Raw genomic sequence first — 14,600 nt, forward strand, 5'->3', positions numbered from 1 at the left:
CATACTCTTATACAATCCAGCAATTGCATTACTTTGTATTTACCCAGAGGAGTTAAAAACTCAAGTCCACACAAAAATCAGCACAAGGATATATATAAGCATATAAACAGCTTTATACATAATTGTCAAAACTTGGAAGCAACCAATATGTGCTTCAGTAACTGAATTAATTAATTAACTGTGGTAATTCAGACAATGAACTATATTATTCAGTGCTAAAAAGAAATGAAAGAGAGCTTGCTCCCTGACATATGTCATCAAATTGGCTCAAATAAACTCATAAAAATTCAAAAAATAAACTCATAAAAATTCAAAAAATAAACTCATAAAAATTCAAAAAATAAAAATATTCAAAAAAATAAAATAAATGAGCTATCGAGCCATGAAAATACATTGAGGAAATTTAAATGCATACTACTAAGTCAAAGAAGCCTGTGAAAAGGCTACATACTGTCTGATTTCATCTATATGACCTTCTGGAAAAGGCAAAACTACAGAGACACAGTACAGTAAAAAGATTAGTGTTTCTAGGAGTGAGGGAGGGAGGAATGAGTAGATAGAGCATAGAGGATTTTTAGGGCAGTGAAAATACTCTGTATGATATTATAATGATGGATATATATCATTACACATTTATCCAAACCCATGGAATGCACCACACCAAAAGTGAACCCTAATGTAAACTATGAGCTTTGTGTGATTATGTGAGTTCATCAGTTGTAACAAATGCACCACTCTGGGGGATGCTAATAACGGGGAAGCTATGCATGTGTGGAATCAGGGGTAAATGGGAAATCTCTGCACCTCCTTCTCAATATTGCTGGGAACTTAAAACTTCTCTAAAAATAAAATCTACCAAAAAGTTGTTAGAAATATTACTCAACCATAAAAAAAAAGAACGAAATTTTGCCATCTGCAACAACATGGATGGACCTAGAAGGTCTTGTGTTGAATGGAGTAATTCAGACAGAGAAAGACAAATGCTGTATGATTTTATTTACATGTGGAATCCAAAGACCAAAATAAACAAAATAGTAACAAACTCATAGATACAGAGAACAGTTCGATGGTTACCAAATGGGAGGGGAGTTGGAGGATGGGTGAAAAGGGGAAGGGATTAAGAAGTACAAATTGGTAATTGCAAAATAGTCATGGGATATAAAGTATAGCATAAGGAATATAGTCAATGACATTGTAATAATGTATGGTGTTAGATGGGTACTAGATTTATCGCTTCATAAGTTATATAAATTTCTGATCACCATATTGTACACCTGAAACTAATGTAATATTATATGACAACTGTAATTGAAAAATAAAAGAATTATTTAAAAAACAAAATAAAAATTACCTTCAAAAATATATCTGAGGGAATATAATTGCTTTAAAAAAAGTTAAGTTAGAGATAAGTAAAATGTTCATATAATGTTTCATGAACTTTATACATATGCGCATCAGATTATATGTAAGTAATATACATATCAATTTATAAGTATATGTATATTATCCCTCTATGTGTACATATACAAAAAACTGTATATATATTAAACTTATAAGTTTATGTATATTGTCTATATATGTATATGTATATAGTACATATATATGTATATAATGAACTTACAGAAATAAGACAAAAGTAGTATATTAACATCAAAGCTCTCCCTGATTCCATCACTCTTCTTCCCATAAAGTATATACTATTTATAATTACATGTTTATTCATATATACGGCATTTTGTTCTACATGTAATTATATGCTTCTCAGAGTGTTTGCTTGTTTAGTATCTATCTTCTCCGTTAGACTTAAGCGCCACGAATGAAAGAATGCTATTTATTTTGCATGGGTTTGTCATGTCAGGGTTCATCATCATGGCCTAAACACATTTGGGATCAATCAAGAGTTGAATGAATTGATATTTCTTCTCAATGATGCAAACATTAAAGATGAATTAAGTGAAACGCTAATTCCTGAGCTCCACTTGTCTTGCTTAAGGAGGTCACACTGTGGCTCGGTTTGTGCATTATCAAAGAGGGTTACCGTAAAGAGTGCAAATACACCCAGGATCTCCCTCAACAAGCAGAGCTGGATCCCCACAGACACTTTAATCACTGGTTCTCTACTTAGGTGAGCTAAGGAGTTTTGTAACCCCTCAAGGTATTCGTCCCTCGAGATTTCCATGACTAGATAACTCCTTTCTGGTTTTCATTCTTTAACCTTTGGAGACCCACATCATCGCGCTTGACCTCGTGTTAGAGGGTGCAGCCCAAGACTCCAAGCTCCTTCAGCTATTCCTTTATTCATCTGATTTGTTAATAGTTGTCTAGTGGCCACGAGGACATTTTCCCAAACTGTGACATTTCTAAGAGTATGCAGCCATGTCCAGGGTAAACAATCCCACATAATAGTGATGATGATTGTGATTATGACGGACACCCTTTGCCAAGTATAAGGCATTTTAGGAATTTTCCTAGTTTCTTATCATAGCTGTAGTGTACAGGGTGGGTGTTATTGGGCTGCCTTTTCATTATTTCCATTTTACAGTTGAATGTATCAAGGTTTAAACAGGGTTAGTGATTTACCTAAGAAAAGTGAGCTGCAGATCCAGGACTAGCTTTCTTATTAGCCGATAGCATTTTTTCCTTCAGTTTCTCTCTGCCTCTAAGGAACTTTAAATATTTTGGCCAAACACTAAAGAAGAATACTCCAAAAGCTTGTTGCCTTTTTTTTCACAGGCTATATTTCTGATTTGAGATCCACTCACATATGAAGGTGCTGGACTTGCGTGTTGTACTGTTCAGGAAATAAGGTAAAACTATAAATCTACTAAATCAAATCCGGCTGCATTAATTTGCATGGGTAAAGGTAGTCAGAAAAATGAATCAAGAAAGTGATTTCTCCTTTGATTTACTCTGAGCTCAGGCTTGAATATTTTGAATATTTCTTGTATCTGTTTCATTCAACCAGGGATTATATGTCTAAACAGTGTAGGGGTCTTACCAGAACATGTAGATTTATCATGCGATGTAGCAAAAAAACACACGAAAACCTTGAGTCTGCGAAATGTAAGCTTGTTCAACTTTAAATAAATTATTTAAACTATTTTAACCTCAGTTTTCTCTTTCAGAGAATAAGATAATATTAGTCATTTTGACTAATCACAGAGTTGAGAGAATCAAATGGAGTATTAATATAAAATTTTATTGTAATATGGGAGCTAATTAATATTTAAATAATAGAAAAATCAGGCTGAGAAATCAGTTACAAAGTGAACTAAAATGGAAATTTGTTAAATTACAAAAGAGATAACTAATTATGGAAATAAATAGATCTGACCGTAAGTTCTAATTCTGCCATTAGAGATTTTTCTGGTGTTGGACACTTCATTTATTAACTATTACATGGGAAGACTGATGGATTATAGTGTAAATGAGATAATTTATACTATCATTACACAGGTCTAAGCAAATGAGAAAACAGTGCTCTCTCTTGGGAATGGAGAATTAGAATAATGCATAATATTCGTAAGTTTACATTTCTGTCTCAATCCACTAAGTATCCTGAGGTCAGAGAATGTGTCTTGTGCATCACTGTAGGCCTGGAAATTAGCACACAACCTGGTACCCCACAGGTTCAAGGAGTGAATGAAGGAATGGAAGCATTCAGCTCTTTTTATGGCTTATTGGTTGGTATTACTAAAGAGTTATGTGCCCTTTTTACTATTTGAGATTTTTTTGAGAGTTGAAGTGTGTTGTAAACTTTCGTGGACGCAGTTCTTGTTATTCGACTAAAGTCCAGAAAGGAAGGTTATTTGCACAATATCACACAAACTGTTAAGTATATTTGATTCCCAAGTGTGTGCTTTTTAATTATTCACATTGACTCCCAATGATAGATTGAATCACTTAGTCAATCGATAAGTCAACTCAATGAGTTATTTTGTTGTGTCCAGTTTAGGTTAAATGTAAAAAGTTTAAAGTAATATTTCTTCTGATAAAGAGCTAAGACTTAGATTCAAAGTACCTTGGCTTTAAAATCCCAGCTCTGCAACTTTCTTCAGCCTTAAGCAAGTAACTAAATGTCAGTAATCTTCAGTTTTCATACCTGTTAATTGGGGATAACATCTCACACGATATATGAGGATTAACTCAGTAGCACAGACTCTAGCTTGGTGATGGGAGCACACCAAATGCTCAATAAATCACGTCTATTACAGCTTAAGTCACTGTGAAACATGACTTCCACTATCATTATAAAAAATGATAATTTATAATAAAATTAAAATTTTTTTACAGTAACAAAGTGATAAATTCTATTGATTATAGTGGCATAATTGTATCTGAAGAGAAAGGAGCTGGGAAGTCTTCAAAGAAGCTTGGGAACTTGTGTTATTCTTTGAAGAGCACATGAGATTTGTATTGGGAGCAGAGAGCATTTTGTCAGGAAAATTGCATTTTTTAGTTTGTACCGTCTGGTGGTTCATTCCATAAGAAGTTTCTATGTGTGGAGGAAAGAAAGATAGGAGAGCAATAAATGCCTTGAAGAACCATTTTAATTCTTAATCTCTTTTCAAGACTAAACAAGTTTTAACTTTCTTTTTTTCTCTAGGAAGATGTTGGATTAAAACCTAAGATTTCATATGTGGAGAAGAAAGTTAGTAAAAAAAATTTGAAATGATTCCCAGCACATTGTTGTTGTTGTTGTTTTTTCCAGAATTTGAGCTATCTGTATCTGTGCTATTGGTTTAAGTGAGCAGTCTTTTAAGGAACCAAGAGAGTATCCTAGTCACCCTGTTCTGAGTAAGTAGCCCACATATACCACTAATAGCAGGAGTGAATTCTGCCCAGAATTCTCCATACTTCGTCATGATCCTCACCTGTCTAATTGCCTTCAAACCCCCACCCTTGTCTTGAGACCCATAGAACTAATCTCATCATCACATTTATCATGGTGTCACTCAACATGAAGCTAAAGATTGCTGTCAGGCCTTGACTCCTACAAAATGATGTCTATACCTCTCTGTATATCTCCTTTACTGACCTGGCTTCCTCTCCTGCCCGACTCCTGAAATCCTTCCACTGTGCTCTTTCAAGATTATAGTCGGTCATCAAGATAACCCAATGTGTTCTGAATGTTTCCTCTGACAGTCTGCATTACCTACTTGGTTCAATTGAAATCTGGGTCTTGGGACAGTGCTTTCCTTGAGGCCACCTCAAGTGGTGGCAGTTTTCTCTCCCATATTCCCCTCGCCACCAATCTCCTCATCTTTTTGATCTTGTAATATTAGAATGCTCTAATTTTTGTCTGTTTAAACTCTTTTCTTGAGGGGGTGACGTTGTTTAGTCTTGTGGATTTAATATGATATATTAATGCTAATATGTACTTGGCGTCATTAGAAATTACCAACATAGTTCAAATTAATTAATCTGTTGTAGCCAGTTCTCCTCTCTAAAATCCAAATCGTCTATCCAGGTGTTTGCGCAACATTTAGACTTGAATTTCTAAAAGGAATCTCAAATTCAATGAAATAATCTCTTTTCTCCCTTTTCCCAAACTTCTGCTTCTTTTATACTATTCTGTGTATCACTATGCAAACATTAGAGTCAGCATTGACCCCTCTCTTTTTCTCATGCTCCTTTTTCAATATATCAGGAAATTTCATCGGCTCCACTTTTGAAATATATCCCAAAGGGGATAATTTCTCATTATCCCTCTCACTACCATCTTAATCCAAGAAATTGTCACCTTTTACCTGGCATATGACAGAGGCTCCCTAATTTTTCTAGCACCTTTCATTCTTATCTTGCTAAATTTAATCATCAACAGATCTAAGAGAGTGATCCTAAGGGAAAGCAGATTTTGTCACCTTTTGGCCAAATCCTAATGTTTTCCAATGTCATTCAGAATAAAAGTCTAATGACTTTAATGTATGAGGTCATTATAGCTTCACCTTGCTGTAACTCTGACCTAACTTTCCTTTCCCACTGCCACCTTGTTGGTTTTCTTGCTGTCCCTTGAACAATTTTGGCACGTTCAAGCCCCAGCACCATGGATAAGCTGTCCCCTCTGCCTAGAATGTTCTTTCCTCAAACTCAAGCTCTGTTCCCCTATTTCTTTTAGATATTTGCTGAAAAGTTTAATTTTATGGATGAATCTCTCCCACCACCACATTTAAAATTATACCCACCTATCTCTAAATTTATCTATCTCCCGCTCAGTGTTTTAAAAATGTCTGTGCACACTGTATAATTTTCTATTCATTTTATTTTATATCTACCTCCATTTCTAGTATAGAAATTACTATTTTCCTTTTATTCCAGTATATATGACATACGACAATACCTTGCTTATAGTAGCCACTCAATAAAAATGATTGAGTAAAATTCATCACTAGATCAACTATTTAATTGCTCCAGTAAGATTAATCTTTTAAAGATTTTTAATCTCTACATTATTTAGCTAAAATTTTAAAGGAGATAAAATTTTCAGACTTCATTTTGGAAAGAATCTCGATTTAGAAAAATAAATGAAGATTCCATAATAGGATTTTTATGTAGGCTTCAAAAAATTTCCTTATATAGTTTATAACATCAGTGATAATATATAAAAAATGGTATTGTTTTTATCTGTGATAGTTTTTCAGGTTCTGAGAATGGAAAAATAATGGGACAAAAGTAAACTCATCTACGCTTTAAATTTTCCAAAAATGGATACATTTATTGAATGCATATTCAGTTCCAGACTATATTATTATTCTCATTTTATTTGGGGAGTAAGGGGGACTGGGGCCTAATATTAGCACAGTAGTTAATATCCAAGGTGAGTCAGAAAATAAATGTATTCTCACTTGGCACAGCTGGAATAGCTGCTCAAATGCATAGAAGTCTTGTGTGAAAAATTTGAGGAACTTATATGAAGAATATGAGAGTAGAAGGAGATTGAGAGGAAAGCAAATGGCGTGAGTGATGTTATCAAATCTTCGATTTCATCCTTATCTGGAAACTCCATCTTATCTTATCCACCTCTTTAATGCCAGATAAATCAAGCCCTCTGTCCAAATCATAATACCTAACAACTTACAGAGTTCCAGTTTGCATTATCAACCCAGTTTGATAGAAAAAAAATGAAGACTGAGTGATGTTGCACACTACTCAAGTTCATTGATTCTGTTCACGGAGGAGGTAGGATATGCTTCTTTTGACATGGTTTTAACATGGCTCCAGATCAGAGCAAAAGTTAAGAACTATATTAATGTAATAAAAGTAAAAACTTTTTCTAGATGTTTTTATTCCTTATACATGAACTTCTACTGTTTCTTATTCTTTGATAAATAACACATTTCATGTACTGTGCTATACTGAGATCATTTTAAGCTAAGGATATGTTTTATTTAATATCTTTGGCTATCATATACCACTGATCTTGACACAATGGAAAAGATAAAAAAAAGTTAATCGAAGTACAATTAATTTAATTTCATATGAATTTTATTAGCTATTCTAGTATAATATAAAGAATAATTTGTGATTGTTCTGTAAACTTCAAATTGGGAGTCTGAACTCATTGAGCAACTAATCTGAGAATATTACATGAGTCTTTTCTTCTTTTTATTTTAATTCACTCTTCTATAAAGTCAGGAGGTTAGGATGCATTATCTCCAAATCCTTCTATCTGGATATTCTATCATCTATCAATAATTTACAACTGTGTTTTATTGTCATGGCCATCCTTTAGATCCAGAGACTCTGGGAAACAGGCTACTGCAGTACTGAAATAAGGCACAGAGTACACACGATGATTGATTTCAGCAGATTCTTCCCTCCATTTATCATTCTGATTCTGTTTTCTTATTGCTGCAGATCAGTCACATAATTCCCAATTAGGCCCCATGGAAAACAGTACCGAGGTGACTGAATTCATTCTTGTGGGGTTAACAGATGACCCCAAGCTACAGATCCCACTCTTCATTATCATCTGTCTCATCTACCTTATCACTCTGGTTGGAAACCTGGGCATGATCGAGCTGATTCTGTTGGACTCTCGCCTGCACACTCCCATGTACTTTTTCCTCAGTAACCTCTCCCTGGTGGACTTCGGTTATTCCTCCGCTGTCACTCCCAAAGTGATGGCAGGATTCCTCACAGGAGACAAAATCATCCCCTACAATGCTGTGTCTCCCAGTTCTTCTTCTTTGCAGCTTTTATCACTGTAGAAAACTTCCTCTTGGCCTCAATGGCTTATGACCACTACGCAGCAGTATGTAAACCCCTGCATTACACCACCACCATGACGACAGGTGTGTGTGCTCGTCTGGTCATAGGCTCCTACGTCTCTGGCTTCCTGAATGCTTCCATCCACACTGGGAACATTTTCAGGCTCTCCTTCTGCAGGTCCAATGTGCTTGATCACTTTTTCTGTGATGCCCCTCCTCTCCTCGCCCTCTCATGCTCAGACAATCACATCAGTGAGATGGTTATTTTCTTGGTGGTGGGTTTCAATGACCTCTTTTCCATCCTGGTCATCTTGATCTCCTACCTGTTTATATTTATCACCATTCTGAAGATGAACTCAGCCGAGGGACGCCAAAAGGCCTTTTCCACCTGCACCTCCCACCTCACTGCAGTCTCCATATTTTATGGGACGGGCATCTTCATGTACTTACAGCCCAGCTCCAGCCATTCCATGGACACAGACAAAGTGGCCTCCGTGTTCTACACCATGGTCATCCCCATGCTGAACCCCTTGGTCTACAGCCTGAGGAACAAAGAGGTCAAGAGTGCCTTTAAAAAGGCTGTAGGGAAGGCAAAGTCTTCCATAGGAGTCATATTTTAATTACATAAAAGCAACAGTAAGACAGTTTTAGACAACTCAGATTTGTCTGAGGGACAATATTTACCATTCTAGCCATGACATTTCTAATTCCATGTGGTAATTTCTCCAGTTATTAATTAATCCTACAAAAAAAGTCTTAAAAAATATGATACTTAGGAATAATAGGTTCAGAAGAATCACCTATTAATACATAATTCTTATTTGTTAAATTCTTCTTAGTAAATATATTCACTCACACTCCCACATGAACATGTACACTCACATGTACGTATAAGCATATGCACACACATATATCATTTATGGGAAACTCGTTAAACCCACATACCTACAGAAGGAGAAATTAGTTAAGATGTACATGTGATAAGTCTATTGTTAGAGTAGCATCTAAAACAATTATTTTTGTGCCCGAGGTCACATTCTTAATATAAATATTTGACTTAGGAAATATATATAATATATATTATATGTCTCGTGTATGTTTGGTTTTCAAAAATCCTATTTCACATTATCTTTTTACATATGCAAAAGCAATAGATTTTATATTTTTAAACTTAAACTTTATGAAAATACTTCCAAAGTTTCTTGAGTGTAGATTTATTATTCATTCTTTGTTTATGGTTGTAATGAAAACACATGCTGTTACATGGGAAATCATTTTCCTAGCAAAATTTCCGTATTAATAAGTCATATCTAAAAATAAATATTTATATTATATTATAATATAAATATTTATATTATATTATAATAAGAGAAAAATGACACAATGTAGGAAAAAGAAAAGAATGATAAAGGCATATTTTAGTTCACTTAAATAAAATTATAACATTTAATTTTTAACTTTCAATTACCAAAAAAGACAATAGTATTAATAACTTATTTGTATATAAATGCTATGAATTCATTATTGTACAAATCTGCTAATATTTTGATTCTTATTATGTTAAAATTTTTAAAACTATATGTACATCCATTCCTTTCTTCAAATTTGGGAAGTTTGGGGACATTCATTTCTTCAAATATGCTTTCTGTCCTTTTCTCTCTCTCCTTTTTGGACTCCCATTAGGCATATGTTAATATTCTTGTAGTATCCCGCTATTCTCTGAGACTGTTTATTTTTCTTCATTCTTTTTTATTCCCGTTTCTCAGGCTGGATATTCTCAACTGACCTGTCTTAACGTTCACTTACTTTATCCCTGCCAGTTTAAATCTGTTATTGATTCACATTAGTGAGTATTTTGTTTTTCTTTTCAAATCAAGAGATTCTATTTTTTTTTATTCAAGTAATTGGGGTGACATTGGTTAATAAAATTATATAGGTTTCAAGTATACAATTCAATAATCATCATATGTAGGTTACATTGATTTTTCACCACTTAAAGTCAAATTTCTCTCTGTCACCAGATATTTAACCTCCTTTTACTTTTCCCCTTTCCTTCTGGCGACCACTAAACTATTGTCTGTGTCTATGAGTTTTTGTTTGTTTGTCGCTTTCAGTTTTATAGCCCACATATAATTTCTATTTTTTTTTTAATCTATATCTTTATTGATTTCTCTATTTGGCGAGACACTATTCTCATACTTTCTTTAATTCTTTAGATTTGATTTCCTGAAGTTCTTTGCTTTCCGCTCAGTTTCAAATAGTGGGGAATTATCAGAAATAGGAAGAGTTTGGGTAACAGGCATCAAAAAAAAAAAAGTCATAACTCCTGTTGGCCATGTTATAGTTACTACATAGGAAAATAGCTGAAACTGTACACTTAAAATCTATATAATTTTATTAACCAACGTTGCCCTAATAAATTTGATTTTTAAAAAAGAAATACAGTGGAGTGTTTTATGAGTTCCAGGATTGTTCAACTTTGTCTGTAACTCAGAGGGTAAACCAAATGTGCTACAGGTAAATCCTTGTTTTCCAATTTGCTCGACAGCTCAAGCAGTTCATACTTTGATTTTTCTCTGTCTCATTTCTCAGTTCACTAATTACTAACACACACCTCAACCCCACAGTTATGTGGCAGGGTCTTTGGAATTAACTCGTGGTGACTCATAAGGTCTTAAAGGGATAAAAAATTTCTTCCAGAGAAAATAAATATTCTTTTAAAACGAATGGAAGTTTTCTGACAAAAAGAGTAAGACTTTAAACAGTATGGAGTTTTCTCAGAAAATTAAGAGTAGAATTACCATATGATTCAGCAATCCCTCTTCTGGATATCTATCTGAAAATTTGAAAACATTTATTCGTAAAGACATTTGTACCCCTATATTCATGGCAGCATTATTCACGGTAGTCAAGACATGGAAACAAAGGTGTCCTTCAATAGATGATTAGATAAAGAAGACGTACATATATATACAATGGAATAGTACTCAGCCATAAAAAGATGAAATACTGCCATTTGCTACAACATAGATGGATCTTGAGAATATCATGCTAAGCGAAATAAGTCCAACAGAAAAAGTTGAGAACCATATGATTTGACTCACATGTGGAATATAAAACTGAAAGCAACAAACAAACAAGACAAAAACAAAAACTCATGGATACAGACAACAGTATATTGGTTACCAGAGGGATATGGGGTGAGGGTACATAGAAAAGGATAAAGAGTGTCAAACATATGTTGACAAAAAGAGATTGGACTTTGGGTGGTGACCACACAATGCAATATTACAGATAATGTATTATAAAATTATACACTTGAAACCTATATAATTTTATTAACTACTGTCCCCCCAATAAATTTAATAAAATAAAAAAGTGAGACTTCATAATCGTTTTATAGTGTTTGATGAGAGTTTACAATGTACCACTCTCTGTTTTAAAGACTGATAAATATTAATTTATATGCTCCTCATAACAACCATGTGAAGTCGGCACTATCATCATTTCCTTTAAAAAAGGAGGGAATCGAAGTGCACAGGGTTACATAATTTGTAACCTTCCTCACATGAATTTCAGGAAGTCATGTCACCATGGGGCAACACAACTTTTATAACATCTCAGCCTGATTTCTGTTATGCCTCTCATGATTCTGCCTGACCGTCATCAGGAAAGCTACGTCTGAATGTCTTCTGTTGAAGACGTCTGCACTGTGAAGGAGAAATAACCCCGAGTCATGTAAGTACATCAGTGCTATGCCTTCACAAGCTATAAGTCTCTACAGCTTAATTGCTTCTTCTCTAAATGACTGGAGTGAGAGACTATGTCTGCTCTCTTGGGTACCTAGTCCCCTGACAACTTCACGTATGCATAAATCCCTCTGGTTCCCAGTCATTAAACTCTAACAGCCCAACATGACTCTATCTGACATCATTTTATAGGGACCAGTCTGTATGCCGAAAGGACTTTTGGTGTTCTTTTATTGATCTTAATGTAAAAGGTTGTTCATTTTAACTAAGTGGACTTATTTCACTGGCATATCACTCTGAGCCTACAACGATGGTCAGGGATAAACCCCTAAGCTGATGTCGTCCACATGAGTACAATGACCTTTTCTTGGAGTTGCTCAGCCTTTACAGAGTGCATGTCTCCTATTTGTCCTCCCAACAGCATCCCTGTGTGGCAGATTAAAGAATATTTTATAATCTTCACCTAATAATTACCTTTTCCTTACATTTTCCAGCCTCTAGGAAACTTAAATCTTTGCGACCAGACATTAAGTAAGGACTTCGATGGGACCCTGTCTTTCTTTTTGAGAGGGACTAATAATTTGAAGATCATAAATGAAGTTGTGTCATTTTCCTTGTAGAGCAAGGTAAATTTCCGGCTCACTCCTATGGTCTGTTGAGATCGTGGTGTTCGATGTATTATATTAAGTTACAAGGGCAACATATTCCTGTGGATTTTTCATGTCTAATATCCCAAGTTTTAATACTCTCATGCTTCCATGTTGTTTAGCTAGAGTCCAGATGTTACGACTATCTCAATGAATTAGGAACAAATGGTGATTTTTTTCAAATAACACATTCTGAAGTTCACGGTTCTATATTACTAAAGTCTAGTCTCATGTGTTAATTTATACAGACTTTTCAGAAGCTCTTGATCAAAGATTTTAGACTATTTTGAACAAGGAATCCACAGGAAAGATATGATTTACATTGTCACTCAGCATGCAAACACACACACGCACACACACACACACACACACACACACGCACACACACACCAAAAAAACTTTCAGAAAACCCTACTTATTTTTTCATTTTCAATGCATCTTTGCTTTCTATTCTTTTCTATCTTAAATGAGCCCTAATATTTAAAACACTTAGAAAAATATTTGTGCATATTAAGTGCTGTAGGTGTTAGGAATTATTACTAATAATTGTAAGATACTGTTATAGGACAATTTGTGGTAAATTAATTCTCCAAGACTCAGATTACTCAAAACAAATTTATGGAGGGTTTATTTGTTGAAGATTTGGTAAATGTAAAAAATTTATTGATTCAACAAAAAGGAGTTTTATGAAATATTATTCTTTGTTATATTTCAATAGATACATTTCTCTTCTGATTTAAGTATGTTTCACTGAGTATATCCTAAGGGGAATTTTAAGAAAACTATTGACATTAACTATATTGAATAAATGTAGATTATTATGTATAAATATATTCTGATGAAAGTATCAATGAAATGCATGTGAATTCTGTTCCCTTTAGATTCTTCATCTAGAGTCTCAGAGCATTTTCCTTTGGAGATGTTTGATCTCTCATTGCAAATTTCTCTCTACAGAGCTACTTTTGTATGGAAATAGCAATGATTTCTTCACTAGTTCATTCACCCAACAAAAATTCATTGACTGTGTAATATGTGCCATGCACTGTGCTAAGCACATGAATACAAAGATAAATAAATCAAGGCTTTTCCAAGGTACAATCTAAGAGGCAATGGATATGTAACCATGTAAGTCAAATAAAGTTTCCCCAATAAGTGTAAAGAAGTTATTATCTCCATTTTGTCATTTTGGGGAAAAAAAAAAAGGCCTTCAGAGAATTTTGAAATCATGTTCAAACTATTAAGTGAAAAAGCTGAAATTCAAATATTGTGTCTGGTCCTAAAAGCACTTTTTATTACCCCACACTGACTTACAATTATGAAATTATTTAATCATTTCGTCTCCTTAATTATTATCTATTATGTGCTCAGTTATATATTAGATATATTGGATCATACAGAAAAAATTTAAGGCAGCATAATACATTATCAATGTTATGCATCGTTTCTATTAGTATTCAGGCTTGGATTCAGACTATTAGGGATTTGAATCGGTATGAACTAGGACAATAGTACCTGGCATGAAGGGCAATACAGCTACCCATTACATTCCTGATATTATTGTCAGGGTTAAAAAGATGTGGTCTACAGAACACATTTACTACCTACTGGAAAAGAGAAACTTCAACATCCTTCAATACCTACTTCTTAGCTCCACCATTTCTCAGCTCCCCTATCTGCATCTTGCCTCAGGTTTCCTTTCCCAGACGTTCGCAGTGACCGATTCTGGGGCTCAGTTCTTACCAGGCATGACCTAAATGATGGCTTGGCCTGGAGTGGTCGCACTACAGGTGGTGACAAGTGAATGAATCTGGGATACATTTTAAAGATAGAGATAACAGGACATGCTCACGACTACAAGGAACACTTGTGACAGAATAATTCTGGCATTACGGATCCTTTATTGAAGACCTTATCAGGCTTGACCAAGTATTTAGCCTGGACTCTGAAAATCATGGAGGCTATTTGATAATGAGACTATACAGTTGGGTGAAATA

At 34.4% G+C, this 14,600-nt stretch overlaps 1 protein-coding gene across 1 annotated transcript; it reads left to right on the forward strand.

Annotated features, from left to right (window-relative positions):
* The first annotated feature begins 7,886 nt into the window (after positions 1-7,886).
* Positions 7,887-8,830, forward strand: LOC105309556 (olfactory receptor 5B12-like). The gene is given in 2 exon segments (XM_011385741.1): positions 7,887-8,163; positions 8,166-8,830. Coding segments are annotated over 2 exon segments (942 nt in total).
* The last annotated feature ends 5,770 nt before the right edge of the window (positions 8,831-14,600 follow it).

Source organism: Pteropus vampyrus, unplaced genomic scaffold, assembly GCF_000151845.1.
Source record: "Pteropus vampyrus isolate Shadow unplaced genomic scaffold, Pvam_2.0 Scaffold771, whole genome shotgun sequence".
Taxonomy (NCBI): domain Eukaryota; kingdom Metazoa; phylum Chordata; class Mammalia; order Chiroptera; family Pteropodidae; genus Pteropus; species Pteropus vampyrus.